Below are 17124 nucleotides of genomic sequence, written 5' to 3'. Positions count from 1 at the left end.
AGGCAAGACCCTCCTCTAGCAAAATGATCATAATTCGCTTTACAACGTTTGCTAAAAGGGAAAACTATGGGAACAGTAAAAAGAGGAGGGAGGGAGAGAGGAGAGAGGGAGGGAGGGAGGGAGGGAGGGAGGGAGGGAGGGAGGGAGGGAGGGAGGGAGGGAGGGAGGGAGGGATGAATACTCAGAACACAGGGTATTTTTAGGGTAGTGAACTTTTCCTATATGACACCATAACTGTAGATGCAGGTCATCTAACATTTGTCCGAACCCACAGACTACACCACACCCGAGGCAAAGTATGAACTTCGGGTGACAATGATGTGTCACTGTAGATTCATTGACTGTAACAATGTACCTCCGGGGGGGGGGCGGGTGTTGACAATGGGGGAGGCTATGGGTAGTGACGCAGGAGGGACATGGGAATCTCTGTAACTTCCACTCAATTTGCTGTGAACCTAAAACTGCTCTAAAAAAAATAGTCCATTCGAAAATGAAGTCAACTTTTGCCACCTGTCATTTATTCTTCCTTTGATGGTGAAATTTGAGGGTGGGAGTGGGAGAGGCTTCCAACAGAGTTGGATGGGCACTCTAAATACCACATCTCATTTAATCATTTGCAACAACCGTTTGATGTAACTATTTTTATTACCCCCATTTCAGAGATGGGGAAAGAAGCTTAGAGATTAGGTAGACGCCACCTGGAAATGGCAGAGCGAGCAGAGAAAATCAGGTCAGCTTGACTTCAAAGCCAACTGTCTCGATCATTCCCTTGTACAAGATTACACAGCAGCTCCTTGATATAAGCTACTAATAGGTCTCCAATAACTAGAACTCCTTTCGGAGGCTTCCATAAGAGAAAATGAAACCGTCAAAGCACAATTGCAAGTCAAAGTGACTGACAATGGGCCCAGCAGGCATTGCTCAGTGGTTAGCGTCAACCTAAAAAACCAGGAGGTCATGGTTCATTTCCCAGGCAGGACACATGCCCAGGTATCAGGCTTGATCCCCAGTGTGGGGTGTGCAGGAGGCAGCCCACCAATGATTCGCCCTCATCATTGATGTTTCTCTCTCTCACTCCCTCTCCCTTCCTCTCTGAAATCCATAAATATAAATATTTTTAAAAATTATTAACAATGGTAGTAATGGTCACTGCTTTAGGAAAAATAAGTTCCCATTTGTTTCATAACAGCATTTACTTAAATCATAGCAATGATATTCATTTTCTAAATTCTGCGTTTTTCGAAAAAATTTTTCAACAAAAATATAAATAAGGTTCCAACCAGATTTTTCCTTTATCTTTACAGATGAGCAGAGGGCGGTATGTCCACTGGTTGCCAGTAAGGAAGTAGTTAAATCTTGAGAATGCACCCTGGTGGGTATCTCCCTCAACCATCTAAAGATAAAAAAAAAAAAAAAAAAAAAAGGTCACAGTCAGTTACTCCCCTTAAAGCAGTGTTCGCCTGAACATCTGCAGGCGCACACACTCTCTCTCTAAGGTCGCCTTCTGCAGGCCCCGGTCACAGTGGGCAGCCAGTGTGTCTTCCCCCAAGTCCTGCTGACATTCGCGGCCACGACTCAGAGAGGGGTGAAGCAGCCCCCCCTGGCATTCAGGTAGGTCCAATTCCTTCATTTCTACCAAAGCTGAGAGATGCGCCCCTGTGTTTGTCAGCGGTAAGAGAGAGACCCCTTCCGCAGCCTGGCAGTTAGCAGGTGGACTGGATGTCCAGATGGGGAAGGGATGATGTCAAATTTGGAAACTCCTGGGCCTTCTGGTCTCAAGCTGCTGCAAGAATTTAATTCCTGTGGCATCAGAGCCCAGGTATTCATTCATCTTAGGGCAGAAATAATTCGCTGGCCTCGATGTCACAAGGAAGACCTAATTCTGGTTTGACTGCCAGCAACACAAAAAGTAAAAATAAAAAAATAAAAAATCAGGTCATGGATGTCTCAAAGCCGATTAACCGCGCCAGGTACGGTTAATCCAAGCATGAGGTCACCTGCTGTTTTTGAGCAATCAGGAAAACATTAGCAACGCTGATGAGTAAGGTTTCATGCTTCGGAGTACGGTGGTTTTTCTTGGAGAGCAAAGAGTCCATTCAGGCACAAGAAACTACAAACCCAGACGTCACGCTCTCAGTCCGCTTTTGATTCGCAGCTATGCCCTGGCTTCACGGTGCATAAGCAAACGAACCTCTTCCTGCTGAAAAACGTTAGCTTGGCGTTGGTGTTTAAGTCTATTGGGCCTTTAGTTCTGTCTTTAAAAAAAAAAAATCTGAATGTGTTGACTTTGAAACTTCCTTCAGTTGAAGAGCACTGTCTTCTTTTTCAAAAGCTGCCTGTTTTATCTAGCCTATTGAATGCAAGTTAGTTATTTTAATTCTGGTATAACCTTTTAAAAACTCTTACAAGAAAAGATGTCACTAATATAGTCATATTAAAGGAAAATATACAATAGTCCATTCTAGTAAAAATGTATTTACGCGAATAAAGCAAAATTTCAAAAACTAAATAAGTATTGCAAAATAATGTGACAACGCCTTTAATATTCCTTATTTTTTGTTCTTTACCTACCTAAGTCATCTGGTCATGGTTTAATTATGGGTAATCGAACATTAAGTACACCAATAGTTGAATTGCGTTACAAGAGGCGGTAATTCATCTTAACAGAAGTAAGCTCCAGCATTGTTTTTCTAGTAGGTCCCTGAAATGATGAGGTGTGCCAATGGCAGGGCATCAAAGAGAGAAAAGGTCAAAAGTCCCTAGGAATCTGAACTAAGCTACAAAAATGGGTAGTATTCCTTATTAAAAAAATATATTTTATTGATGTTTTTACAGAGAGGAAGGGACCGGTAGAGAGAGTTAGAAACATTGATGAGAGAAAACATCAATCAGCCACCTCCTGCACTCCCCCCACTGAGGATGTGCCCACAACCAAGGTACATGCCCTTGATGGGAATCAAACCTGGGATCCCTGAGTCCACAAACCGACGCTCTATCCACTGAGCCAAATCAGTCAGGGCTGGGTAGTATGCCTTATGCCTTGCCCAAGAAAAAGGTTCTGTTTAATCTATGTTAATCATGCTTTCACTTATGAGCAACCAATATCCCTATGACAAGCTTAACATGAAGACAACAGGCTATAATGAAAACAGGTTTTAAAGCTTGCTGCTTAAAATCAAGTGTTCTTGGCGTATGTGCTCCCTGAATGAGTTGCTTTATATCCCCGTAACAGCCTTCATCAGTGTTTACAACAAACGGGCTTTGGCTCCAGCACTCCGTCCCCACAAAAGTGGTGACTCTGTGCCCATCATCGCACAGTATGCTGGGAGTGATCACTTAGGGTTTGCATTTACAGAATTAAGGGTCAACAGTTTTTCCTCTTAGTTCCTTTTCCATTGTCTTAGTGGCACAGATGCCTGCTCTTATCTATACTTGGACAGGCCACAAAGAAAGAAAACTGCTTATTTCAAAAGCAGGGCACGCTGCTGAACCCACAAACCACTGTGGTCTGAGGAAGAGGGAGGCTTGCTTTCGTCACTTTAGCAACAGCCCGTCTCATTTACCATTCATTTCTCACTTGGTTTAATAACCCACAGGGTGAGTATTAAAAGATCTCACCTTAAGGACCCTCCCAACTAAAACTAATGGATAGAAAGGATATTTATCAATTAATTACATCTATCTACAGAAGTGCATCAAGGCAGAAACCCCCACCAACATCTCAGACTGACCATACATTCTAAGTGGTCCCAGATACCTTTGGAGGGAGAGGGGGTAAAAACAAATTACAGTATTAACATTTACTGAATACTTATTATTTGCCAGGCACTGTGCTATGAGATTTACATACACAGGGATTTACATTACTCCATTTAATCTTCAAAGCAACCCGATGTAGCCCTAGCCAGTTTTGCTCATGGATAGAGCAATGGCCTGTGGACTGAAGGGTCCCGGGTTCGATTCCAGTCAAGGGCACATGCCCAGATTGAGGGCTCAATCCCCAGGAAGGGATGTGCAGGAGGCAGCCGATCAATGATTTTCTCTCATCACTGATGTTTCTATCTCCCTCTCCCTTCCTCTCTGAAATCAATAAAAATATAATTTTAAAACCAATATACAGATACTAATATTATCCTCATTTTACAAATATGAAAAGACAGAGGGGAAATAACTTGCCCAAGATGGTTCTGGAGCAAATAGTTTTAGAGCCCAGACTAGAACTCAGACAATCCAATATAAACTTGCATATTTAATGAGGGGTTACAGAAAAGGTAACAAGAAGGATGAAATATTTCCTTTTATCTAAATTGAACTCATCACCCGCATCTCCATTGCATATGCTTATCCAATTCCCATTAGTCTAAAAATAATTACCAGTCTATACCTACTGACCAGATTCCCGAATCCTAAAGCCCTTTTAATCACCTCCGGTATTATAAATATAATGGGCCATGAGCAGCAGGTAACTGTGTACTAACAACCTTACTTTTGATAAGTTCAAGTATAATCATAACAACTTTACCGTGTGCAAAGTCCTGTTCTAAGTCCTTTATTTGTGTGCATTAATTTATTAATTGAGACTTATCAACCTATAAAGTAGATAAAATAATTATCCCATTTTACACATGAGGAAACTGAGGCAGAGAGACGTCAAATTGCTTGCCCACATTCACGTACTCAGTGACAGAGTCAAGAATTGAATGCAGTCAGCCTTCAGAGTCCATACTCTTAGCCACTGTTTTATGAAGTATATTAATAATTTGTTCTTAAAAGTCAAGGAATCGGTGCCATTTTGTGTCCTTTCTCTTGTTCCTAGAACTTCGCTCTGCAAACAGGGAAGGTGCTTCTCATTAAGGCTCGTGACATCTCTCTAAGGTAGGTGATTAATTTATTAATTGAGACTTATCAACCTATGAAGTAGGTAAAATAATTATCCCATTTTACACATGAGGAAACTGAGGCAAAGAGACCTCAAATTGCTTGCCCACATTCACATAGTAAGTGACAGAGCCAAGATTTGAATGCAGTCAGTCAGCCTTCAGAGTCCATACTCTTAGCCACTGTTTTATGAAGTATATTAATAATTTGTTCTTAAAAGTCAAGGAATCGGTGCCATTTTGTGTCCTTTCTCTTGTTCCTAGAACTTCACTCTGCAAACAGAGAAGGTGCTTCTCATTAAGGCTCGTGACATCTCTCTAAGGTAGGTGATAATAATAAAAATAAAAATTCGCCAAGCTTGCTTCATCTAGTAAATACCTTTGGAAAAAATGTTGTGATACAATTATGAAATCCTGAATAACTGTGGCACCTCTCAGCTTAATGCCTGCTTAAGGGTTACTAAAGAATTACTTCAAATGTTTTGGACTGGAAAGAGAGGTCTGAATGAACAGTCACTAACTCTATTTTCGGAAAGGGAGAGGGAGGAGGAGGAAGTGAGAGGGAGGGAGAGAAAGAGAGAGAATGGTTTAGGAATCTTCTCTGCTTTCCTAAAAGAACCCTAAAAACCAGAGCAAGGGCAGGTGAGAAAACAAAATGCCTTTGACGTGGCACTCACTTAAAGTCTAATTACTGTATATTTTCTTTTTCTTTTTTTTAATATATTTTACTGATTTTTAACAGAGAGGAAGAGAGAGGGATAGAGAGTTAGAAACATCGATGAGAGAGTCCTCCATCAGCTGCCTCTTGCACACCCCGCACTGGGGATGTGCCCGCAACCAAGGTACATGCCCTTGACAGGAAACGAACACGGGAGCTTTCAGTCTGCAGGCTGACGCTCTATCCACTGAGCCAAACCGGTTTCGGCTAATTACTGTATATTTTCATGACTACATATAAGAGTGGTAAAAAAAAAAAAAAAAAAAAAAAAAAAAAAAAAAATCATTACCAGGTCGCTTCTGCCCTGCACGCCAGATATTCTGAGACTCGCCTTTCGGTTCTGCAAACAGTCAGGGCTTTTCTAACCTCGGTGCTCGGTGCCTCCCTGAACTGAACTCCCAGCCCTGCAACCTGAGGATGCTCAGGGGTGCGATTCTTTGCGGAGCGCCACCGCATCAGGCAGCCCTCTCTCTGCATCTGCAAGGACACCTCGGCCTGGCGTCCTTCAGGCTCCGGTTTCCCAGGCAACCCCAGTCGGGCCAGAGCAACTCTTCTTCCTCCTAGGTCTACAGTTTAGGAGTCCCCGGGGTTCAGCCCCTCCTGGTGCTGCAGACTCCCCTAACTCGGTTGTTGGGGCTGCGTTAGCCACTCTCACCTCCCAATCTCTAGATTTCCGCTCTGGCTCCAAATCCAGTCACTTCGCACTTTTGACGTCCTCCTTCAGAAAAACATCCTAGGAGTCTTCCTTCCCAGAGCAATGAAAACTGTCTGAGCCTTGCAACCCATGGAGAACTGATTTCTGGGAAATGTAGTTCTTTCTGACGTCGAGTGATGGGTTTTAAGAAAAAAAGGACTATAATTCCCAGAAATCTAAGGGAGGGTTGTCCATCTCTAAAACGTGTCCCAGCTGCTTGCTTTGTATTAGACAGGAAGGTTCTGTGACTCTTTGCTTACCCTAAATGCCTGGATTTTGCTAATTCAATCCCACTACTAAGCTTGTGGAAGAAGTTTTGTTTAAAACATGTTTTCTTCATGTGAGGGGATCAAAACACTGTTATTTACATACAGAGTTGTAGTAAGTTATTATTATTTTTTTGTAATTCTTTCAGATAAGAGAACTATCCACGATCAGAAAATATGTCACTACACATGATTACAGTGAGTAATAACACAGCCTTAATTCAACCAGGCTTCTCACTACTGAATTTTGATGGGCAAGTGTTCTTCTTTGGCCAGAAAGGCTGGCCCAAGAGGTCCTGCCCCACTGGAGTTTTCCATTTTGATGTAAAAAATGACCATCTCAAACTGAAGCCTGCAGTTTTCTCTAAGGATTCCTGCTACCTTCCTCCTCTTCGCTACCCAGCTATCTGCACACTCAAAGGAGGCTCAGAGTCTGAAAAGCAACAATACATTATCCACGGAGGGAAAACACCAAACAATGAGCTTTCAGATAAGATGTATGTTATGTCTATTGTGAGCAAGAACAACAAAAAAGTTACTTTTCGCTGCACTGAGAAAGACTTGGTAGGAGATGTTCCTGAAGCCAGATATGGTCACTCCATGAATGTGGTATATAGTCGAGGGAAGAGCATGGGTGTTGTCTTTGGAGGGCGGTCATACATATCTTCTGCCCAGAGAACCACCGAAAAGTGGAATACTGTAACAGACTGCCTGCCCCAAGTTTTCTTGGTGGATTTTGAATTTGGGTGCTCTACAGCATACGTTCTTCCAGAACTTCAGGACGGGCTCGCTTTTCATGTCTCCATTGCCAGAAATGATACGGTTTATATTTTAGGAGGACATTCACTTGCCAATAACATCCGCTCTGCCAACCTGTACAGCATAAGGGTTGATCTCCCCTTGGGTAGTCCAGCTGTGAATTGCACAGTTTTGCAGGGAGGAATCGCTTTCTCTAGTGCAATCGTGACTCAAACAAATAATGATGAGTTTATCATTGTGGGTGGCTATCAGATTGACAATCAAAAAAGAATGGTCTGCAATGTAGTCTCTTTTGAGGACAACAAAATAAAGATTCGTGAGATGGAGAGCCCAGATTGGACCCCAGATATTAAGCACAGCAAGATATGGTTTGGAAGCAACATGGGCAATGGAAATATTTTCCTTGGCATACCAGGAGACAATAAACAAGCTGTTTCAGAAACATACTATTTCTACATGTTGAAATGTGCTGGAGACAATGTGAACGAAGATCAGAAAATGCTCCCCAATAGTCAGACATCAACAGAAGACCCAGGCGACTCAACACCATTCGAAGACTCAGAAGAATTTTGTTTCAGTGCAGAAGCAAATAGTTTCCATGGTGATGACGACATTGACACCTATAATGAAGATGATGAGGAAGATGAGTCTGTAACTGGCTACTGGATCAAATGCTGCTCTACTTGTGATATGAATGTCAACACTTGGGTACCATTTTATTCAACTGAGCTAAATAAGCCTGCCATGATCTATTGCTCTCATGGAGATGGGCACTGGGTCCATGCCCAGTGCATGGATCTGGCAGAACGCACACTCATCCAGCTGTCACAAGGAAGCGACAAGTATTACTGCAATGAGCATGTGAAGATAGCAAGAGCACTGCAAACCCCAAAACAAGCTCTTCCCTTAAAAAAGCCTCCACTGAAATCCCTCCACAAGAAGCGTTCTGGGAAAGTTCTTACTCCTGCCAAGAAGTCCTTTCTTAGAAGGTTGTTTGAATAGTTTCACAAAAACCTTCCAGATTCAAGTGCATCAAGTTTTTAAACCAATTATAAAGAATCATAGCAATGATAAAATTATATTCATCTTTTCATTTATTGAAATTGTCTGTATTTTCTTTTAGTTAGATGAAATTCAGTACCAGTAAAAGGTACTTATAAAATAGTGCTAAGTAGTTGAAAAATAATTTACTCAAAGATATCTTAAATAAAAATTTCTGATCTGAGTATTTTCAAAGAATCTTAAATACAGATGTAGTAATAATAAGATAAGATAGATATATTCCATTGGTATGAATAAGTAGAAAATGAATTATCGTTAAGTTTGTTAAATGTTTATCAAGTATCTGCATGAATATTCTTTGAAGGATCCCTCATCATATGGTGTACAAATGATAAACCAAAGCTAGTCAGTTGAACTGATTCTTGGAGAGAGTTAGTGAAAACAGAAGTCCACTGATGCTTAGCACTCTGGAAAAAAAGGAAAGTGAGTGAGAGTACACTAAAAAAATTAAGGGGGATAACTCTCACAGAGAAGGATAGTATTGTTTATTTCTCCAAATAACAAAAGTCTAACGAATTTTCTATAGTTAACAGGTAGAAGACTTCAAATGAAGGAAAATAATTTGTGTATATGTCTAGTTAATATGAGGAGTTTGCTGCCAGTGAAAATTGTAAAATCAGTGAACTTGTTAAGGTCCAACAAAATGCTTTATAGAATGAAAGTTAAAAGGACTGTTAATTTTGAGGCTTAGAGACTTCAATCAATAATTAGATGACCTTTGAAACAAATATCTTCCCCCCTCATGTATTTTTCTGGAAAGGAGTTTCACCTTAACCTAAGAGCCTAAGCTATAGACTCTTGTCATCAGTCTTCATTGAGAGTCCACAAAGTAAGTTTCTATTGAAAGTTTTAGAAAAATATGAACCAAACAAAAGATAAAACCCTGGAACCCAAGTTCTTTTTTTCCTAATAGCTCCATGTCTTAGATGCTAAAATTAACTGGCATAAATTAAATCATGTTAACTTTGTTTCAGTAATAATGTTTGATGAATATTCCTTTTGAACAATTTGCTGTGCCATTGTTTTGATTTTCTGTTATTTCTATCATCTACATGAAGCTAATAAAATATTTAAACGTCTCCTGTTTATATTGATTTACTCCCATTATTAATATTTATAGTTACCCAATGAATGGCAAAATTATATTATTTAATAGTCTCAGGATCCCAGTAACTTCTTTTCTATTAGTAGAACCTAACATAAGTTACTAGTAGAGCTGAAATATCCTTCATAGAGTTCAAAAGAGTTATTCCTTCTAGAGGCAGATACAAACTCTTATCTTGATTTATCTACAGATTTAAAAAAGTAAAATTGTCATTAATTCATTAGTTATTTGTGGAAGAGTAAAAATGTAAAATATATGTACAAAGATATAGTGTTAATAAACATAGCAAAAGAACCACATACTAAGATCATTTTTATTAATATCCATTGTTGAAACATAAAAAAGTTTTATCTATCCAAATTAGTGAAATCTTTTAAAATATTATCTTTAGAGAATATTATTTAAAGGAGCAGTGTTATTTTCAGACATATTTTGAAATTTAAACACATTTTGTAACAGAATTACAGAGTAATATTTTAATTAAATTAAATAGTACCTCAAACTATTGTCACACTATACAGACTTTATCATCTCTCCTCAATACTGTTTCAGCATCATCTAAGGATTTTTACTCTTACATTTAAACCAGTAAACTACTATTTACTAAATATACTAAGTGTCTGACTTTAGCCAACTATGAATTTCATGAGGGCTTAAATGGTGACTTTATAATTTTGGTATTCCCAGTACTTAGCATTATGCCTGGCCTAGTGTAGGCTTCTAAAGTGCAGTTGAACTGAGTTGAATTAAATTGATTGATGAATTCCATCTATATTCCAGTAAGGACAACCTATTCTTTGTCTAACATAACACTGACACACACACACACACACACACACACACACACACACGTATAGGTTGTCTCACATGTGGATGTGTGTGTGTGTGTGTGTATGTGTATTCTTAATACCAAGCCCTGTTTCTAGTACCTTAGTTAATGCTTAATAAACGTTCATTGAATTAAGTTCACTGTATATCGACTGAAATGTACTCACTTCTGTAGTTATTGTCTCACTGTCCTTCTGATTTCTTAATAAGTGAAAGATGAAATATGGAAATGCATCCCTTCTGTTCCAAATATCTTTACCAATAAAAATATCTCATCCCACAAAGCTTGGGAACAAACAAAACAAAACAAAACAAAACAAAAACAGTGTACTTCGCAGAAGATGAGGTGAGGTCTTGATTAAATTTATTCTCTTTTATAGTGAAAAGAGGTCACACAGGTTTAGAATGGATATCATGGTACAGTTAGCTGGAAAAGGCAGCTATTCTAATCCCCAGTGACAAGAATTCCAAATAATTTATATGCCACCAAATTCCACCATAGCATAGAATATTGCTTTTTGACTTGGAATTTAGCATAGATAATGCCAGCTTTTGCCAAACCTACTTCTGTCAAGTTTGCCAAAAGCTGGCATTATCTAATATAGGGATCTTATTTCTAAAAGAACTAATACCTCATTCTGTCTCCAGATGTCAATCTAGTAGATGTGTATTTAAGTCATAATTTTGTGAAACTAGATAGGAAAACTAATCAAAAACATTCCTTTTTAAAAGCTGCTTAGCATGTTTAGCTTAAGGATAAAGAGCTTGTGAGTAGCCTCTTTGGGGTATCCACCAGTAAACATTTATAGACAACCTAAGGTCTATGCAAAATATGATGGGACCTGCAAAAGAAATGTAAAAGTGGAGCCCGATTTTGGGGAAGTTATAGTCTCACTGTAGAATGAGGCAAGGGGGCAAGGCAGAAAAGTGACAGAAAATAAAGTAATATACTTCAAGCCACTGGTGACAAATTTAAAATCAGGTATCCATGCAGGAACACTTTATTTTTTTAGTAACAGTAAGTCGGTGTGTATTTTAAGATGGTATTGTCACCATCATCGGGGTGGGTGGGGGAGGGGGGTGACGAGTAGGTGGAAGCCAGAGGGAAAAGGAAGTTTCCATGAGAAAGAAGGAAACAAGTCAGGGGCAGGAATGCTGACTTCATGAGAAAATGAGTCTGCCAGTGAGGCCCTCCCTTCACCTCCTCCTGGTGGGCACAGTCATCGAGGGCATGAGATGTGTGCAGGAGGACATGTAGAACATGTCAAGATGTTTGAAATTGCTACCCCATCATTTAAGCGTGTAAGCATAATAAGCATAACCAATGGACGCAAAACACTGGGGGTTGAGGGCATGTATGGGAGTAGGGTGGGGGTGGAGCCAATGGAAAGATATGTACACATATAATACCTTAATAAAAAATGAAAAAAAAAGTAAAAAAATAAACATGTAGCCAAGATTGGTTTGGCTCAGTGGATAGAGCATCAGCCTGCGGACTAAAAGGTCTCAGGTTCGATTCCGGTCAAGGGCATGTACCTTGGTTGCGGGCACATCCCCAGCAGTAGGTGTGCAGAAGGCAGCTGATCGATGATTCTCTCTCATCGATGTTTCTAACTCTATCCCTCTCTCTTCTTCTCGTGAAAAATCAATAAAATATATTTTAAAAATAAAATTAAAATAAAAAATAAACATGTAGGCATAACCTTTCTTATTCTTGGACAAATCCTCTCACACTTAATACCTTCCCAATGCATTCCGCTCCTATCCCACTCCTCTCTGGCCATGGACTGTATCAGTTGTCTGCCTCAAATGCTTCAATGGTTTCCATTTACATTTGGGGTAAGATTGAAAGTCTTTACCTAGCCTGGCCGGTGTTGCTCAGTGGTTGAGCATGGACCCAGGAACCAAGGGGTCACTGGCAGGCCTGATCCCCAGTGGGGAGGTGTGCAGGAGGCAGCCAATTGGTGTTTCTTTCTCTATTTCTCTCCCTTCCTCTCTAAAAATCAATTTTATTAAACATTAAAAAAAAAATCTGTTGTTTCTTTAAAACAAAAATAAAGTCATGACCCAATCAACCTGTTCCTGTGCAATGAGGCCGCTGCCTGCTTCTCCCTCACCTTCGCTTGGTCAGCTCCTACAGGAGGGCCCTTCCTTTTGTTCCTAAATACCCTGTCTCAGCATCTGCTCAGAGTCTAAGTCTTCTCCAGTCCATCACTTCTCACCTGCTCCATCTACCAGCCTACCAGTCTCCTCCTAAGGTCCCTCCTTCCTAGGCGATTTATTTGATTGCCCAGTTTAAATCCCATTGTGCTATATTGTATTTTTATTGCACCTGGCACTTTTCCTTCACGAAGCCAGCTAGAGTGTGTAGCCATGCATTTATTGGGTTTATTGCTCACTGATGTCACCTCCCCCAAAGTCTCTGTGAGCAGTAACCATCTGTGCTACTGTAGCTCCAGTGCCAAGCACCCATTGCCTGCTCATAGAAGGCATTCTATAAATATTTGTTCAAAATATAGGCTGAAGTAGTTCAAAAAAGTATTAAGAACCATATAGAACTTAGCTGGGTCTTCAGGGGTAAGGAGATACTTCATTATTTTAATTTCAAAGAGTAAGGGAGGGAGAGATAGAAACATCAACGATGACAGAGTATCGTCGATCAACTACCTCCCATAAGATGCCTACTGGGGTTTGAGCCTGCAACTCCAGGCATGTGCCCAAACCATGAATTGAACAGTGACTTCCTGGTTCATGGGTTGACATTCAATCACTGAACCACACTGACCAGGTAAGATACTTTATTCTTAAATTCAAAGGTAATCTACACTAATAAAAGAGTAACATTCTAATTGACCATACCTTTGAGATGCCCACCAGCCAATCAGGAGTATGCAAATTAACCCAACAAAGATGGCAGGTTAATTTGCATACACAGGCACCTTGCATTATTGCCATGGTGACAATGCAGGCGTTCTGTTCCACCCCAGCTGCTCCAGGCTTCTGGGCAGCATGGGAAGGCAGAAAGGCAGCTCCAGGCCAAAGCGTAAAGGTGGCTGTGGCCAGAGCGAAGGCGGTGACAGCAGCCAGGGGAAGGAAGGCCCATTCTTGCATGAATCTTCATGAATTGGGCCTCTATATTCAAATAATTGGCCAAAAAGTACCAATTTTCAGCTATGAGTTTTAGTTCTGAGGAACTAGTGTATAAGGTGGTGACTATAGTTACTGATATTAAATTATACACTTGAAATTTGTTAAGAGAGTGGATCTTAAGTGTTCTCACCACACACACACACACACACACACACACACACATACACACATAGAGAGAGACACACACACACACACAATAGATATGAGGTGATTTATGCATTAATTAACTTGATTGTGGTAAATATCTTATAATGCAAGTATATAACAAATCATCATGTTGCACCTATAAATATAATTTTGTTTGCCCATTATACCACAAAAAAGTTGGGGGAAGTGAAACAAAGCAAGATAATATTCCTAAAAAAAAGTAAATCGAAGAAGATGCTAGCCTGGTGCTGGATCTTTAAGACTCCTGCTGTGCTTGGAGTTAACCTGTCACTTGCTGGATTGTGGGATTCTGGAGGATGGGGCAGAGCTGCTGGAATAGGGAAGGGTACTGGGGGGTCTTGGAGCACACGCTATTTACCTACAAATACAAGCATACTTCGCTGTTTTAAAGCTGTATGGTTTCAGAGGCAGCCCGCTGATTCTCAGTTCTGAGTAAAAGAGAACTGGGATGTCTCCTGTAGATGACAGAGAGATGACTGAGCGGTGCTAAGGGGAGGTGGACAGGCGCAGAGGGGAAATTGTATAGAGGTGACTAGGCCATTTTCTGGCTGAAATAAGCTCCCCTGACCTTGTGTGTAACATGGAGAGAAGAGTAGTGCCAACTCCAAAAGGATCCAGTGAGGACCCCATATGCAGAGTGCTTGCCACACTGTTTGCTAAGTGGTAGCCATTGTTGTTGTTATTATTATTATCACTAAGAAAAGCACTGGACAAAAGAACCTGGGTTGCTCAGTTCTGCCAATATCTGCAGAGCCCTGGCAAGTCATCTTCTCTGACCAAAATGTTGAGTGTATGAATATGTGAATTTTCTGGGGAACAGATATTTATTTTTATTCAATTCTGAAAGGAGTTAAAACCCACTGATGTGCAAATCCTACATTTTCAAAGACTTACTGTTTACCTCAAGTATCCAGGTCCAAATTGTCTCATTCTGCATTAGGATAAATGATACTCATTATCACAATTCTGTTGCCCTTTATTCTAAAGATCAACAAATTTATTTTGTGTTTCCCTCAAGAAAAAAGGTGTTACTTCATTTTTCAAATGTTGGACTCGATATTATTATTTGAAAATAGCCGAAACTGGTTTGGCTCAGTGGTAGAGTGTCAGTCTGCGGACTGAAAGGTCCCAGGTTCGATTTCAGTCAGGGGCATGTACGTTGGTTGTGGGCACATCCCCGGTAGGGGGTGTGCAAGAGGCAGCTGGTCGATGTTTCTCTCTCATCACATTTCTAGCTCTCTATCTCTCTCCCTTCCTGTCTGTGAAAAATCAATAAAATATATTTTTTTAAAAAGAAAAGAAATCACAATACTCGTTATCTTCAAATTTTAAACTTTTATTTCAAATACTTAAACACAAAGTTGTTAACAGTAACCATAATATTAATGAGTAGAAATATTAAAATATAAAAATAAGTATTGAAACACAGGCTTCCTTGAATTTGAAAACATTTGACATGGAAATATAGGTTCCCCCCACATCAAATAAATTCATTTCATCCTGATACCTGAACTGTCCCTACAACAAAGTTCATGGAACAAATTGTGATTATTTGTAAGAAAATAAAGTGAACTACAATACCACAAAAATAAAAAATAAAAATCTCACCAAAATGATCTGAGGTAAATTACTGTAGTTAAAGAAAAAAAAAATTGGGACAAAATACCCACTCATTTAAAATCTCTCAGCATTGAAAGGATAGACCCTGTCTCATACAATAGCTGAAGATACGTGCAAATCTGCAATCGAAAACCACTTGCATCCGAGTGATTTGTCCCTCCAAACCACCGCTGGTGCTTACAGATCCTAGCTCCCAGCTGTGTGGAATTTGAATTCTGTTTGATGTAATGCAAGACTCACACGCTCAACAACAAAAAAAGAAAAAATCTTTATCTTCATCTATATTTTGTGAGAACAAATTGAGGCAAAACGAAATTCCATCTTACATGGAAGGAAAAGACATCTTTTCCTCCTGCTCTTGCTTCTCGGAGTGTGTTTATGAATCCCAGAGTGCTTTTTTACTTCCCATGGACCATTCATCAATTTTCATCAGCCATTATGGCTGGTCCCTGCAGTGCCCCTTGGTGGGCTGGAAGGAAAACTGGTGGAATAGGTTCCGCAGGAGGAAAAGGCATTGCGCTTGTGGAAGCTCCCACTCATACTTCAAAGAAATGCTCCGTACACTGGGCTGCGTTTCCCGGGAGTATGTGATTGCATTTACAACACGCATTGTCAAAAGTCAAAGTGGAGCATAAAACCAAGGTCTGCGATGCTGCAGTCTCAACAGTGAGGGCAAAAACAACCAGCAGCAGCATTTCTACATATTGAAATGCCTGTGGCCAGATGTTCCTGGGGTCTATTGAAATGGGATCTGATTAAGGGATCAGAGGGATGGTTGTGCTGGGAATCATGCTGTTAGTCACATGCATTCAAAACTGTTCCTACAAGGCTAGAAAAAGGGGAATTTAATACTGGAAAGTATTTATAGTGCCACCAGTTTAGTGACAAACTGGAATGGGGGAAAATCCACAAACCAGGGCCAGCATGCTTCGGGGAGTAGGCTGATGGCATGAATTCCGCTATTAATTAGTGCAGAGACACTAATAATGAAGAAAATGGGTGGCTTTGAAGTCCATTCATTTATAAAACGCAACACTTCCCTTTTTCAAGAAAAAAAGAAACCTGAAGTATGTATATGGTTTTGATGACTACATTACAAGTGTCATTGTGACTTCCATATATTTTATATATAAAAAGCAAGAAAAACTGCTATATGTATTAAAAGAAAAAAATAGTGGGTTCAATCCCCATTAAAAACACCAAATGCAATATCATTTGGGAAAATGCCACTGATGCGTGTTTGACAACTAAATTACAAAGCCCCTGGATATACTGTGTATGAAGTGTGACACTGATGGCCAATAAAATCAAAAGAAGGAAAAACTAATTAGCAGTAACATATTGTTTTGACTCACTACATATAAAATCCCATGCCTGCTCTAAATTGCCAGCAATTGGCAATTCCCAAATTCCTAAGGATGCAGACAACAGTTTCCAAATAACTAAAGCCACCAGAGGTCTGGGGGCTCTTGGGAGCTTTTGCATTACTTTCTAGAAAAAAATCCTAAAGCACACCAATAGCTTAAAGCCCACCCATCCCTGCCTCCAAAAAACATAATCCAAAGATTATGAACTGTAGGGATTAATTGTGGGTCCTAAACAAGTACAATCTTGCCTTATAAAAAAAAAACAAAAACCAGTGAATTGTTGTGGTAGAAAGAACATGGCATTTGGAGACAAAAGGCCTGAGTTCAAATTCCAGATCAGATATCTATTATCCTTATGACTTTGGGCAAATCATGTAACCCTCCATCAAATAGGAATAATAGCAATGTCTGACTACGTCACACAAAAAAACAGGCAAGATATTGTAAATGTAACAATATTCCAAAAGTGCCATAAAATAAAAACACTCTATAAATGTTAATTCTTCCACT

The 17124-nt window shown here is 39.9% G+C and overlaps 2 protein-coding genes across 3 annotated transcripts in view; one reads left to right on the top strand and one right to left on the bottom strand.

Moving 5' to 3' along the window:
- Positions 1 to 6387, bottom strand: part of LOC118713381 (intraflagellar transport associated protein) — a 52929-nt gene extending 46542 nt beyond the window's left edge. The window contains exon 1 of one of the 2 annotated variants that reach the window (XM_045577751.1): positions 6251 to 6387. The gene's annotated coding sequence lies outside the window, so the exon portion shown is untranslated. The remainder of the gene's footprint in view (positions 1 to 6250) is intronic. The other variant, XM_036427849.2, reaches the window with a different exon arrangement.
- A 345-nt stretch (positions 6388 to 6732) lies between these two features.
- Positions 6733 to 8373, top strand: RAG2 (recombination activating 2). The gene has a single exon (XM_036427509.2). It carries the CDS (start codon positions 6733 to 6735, stop codon positions 8314 to 8316), a length of 1584 nt encoding a protein of 527 aa, XP_036283402.1. The 3' UTR covers positions 8317 to 8373.
- Positions 8374 to 17124: the final 8751 nt, after the last annotated feature.

Source organism: Pipistrellus kuhlii, unplaced genomic scaffold, assembly GCF_014108245.1.
Source record: "Pipistrellus kuhlii isolate mPipKuh1 unplaced genomic scaffold, mPipKuh1.p scaffold_m20_p_9, whole genome shotgun sequence".
NCBI lineage: Eukaryota > Metazoa > Chordata > Mammalia > Chiroptera > Vespertilionidae > Pipistrellus > Pipistrellus kuhlii.
This window is presented reverse-complemented; position numbering and strand designations above follow the sequence as displayed.

Excerpts from the sequence above, each read along its gene's own strand:
- RAG2 (XM_036427509.2), top strand. The coding sequence starts at position 6,733 with ATGTCACTACACATGATTACAGTGAGTAATAACACAGCCTTAATTCAA.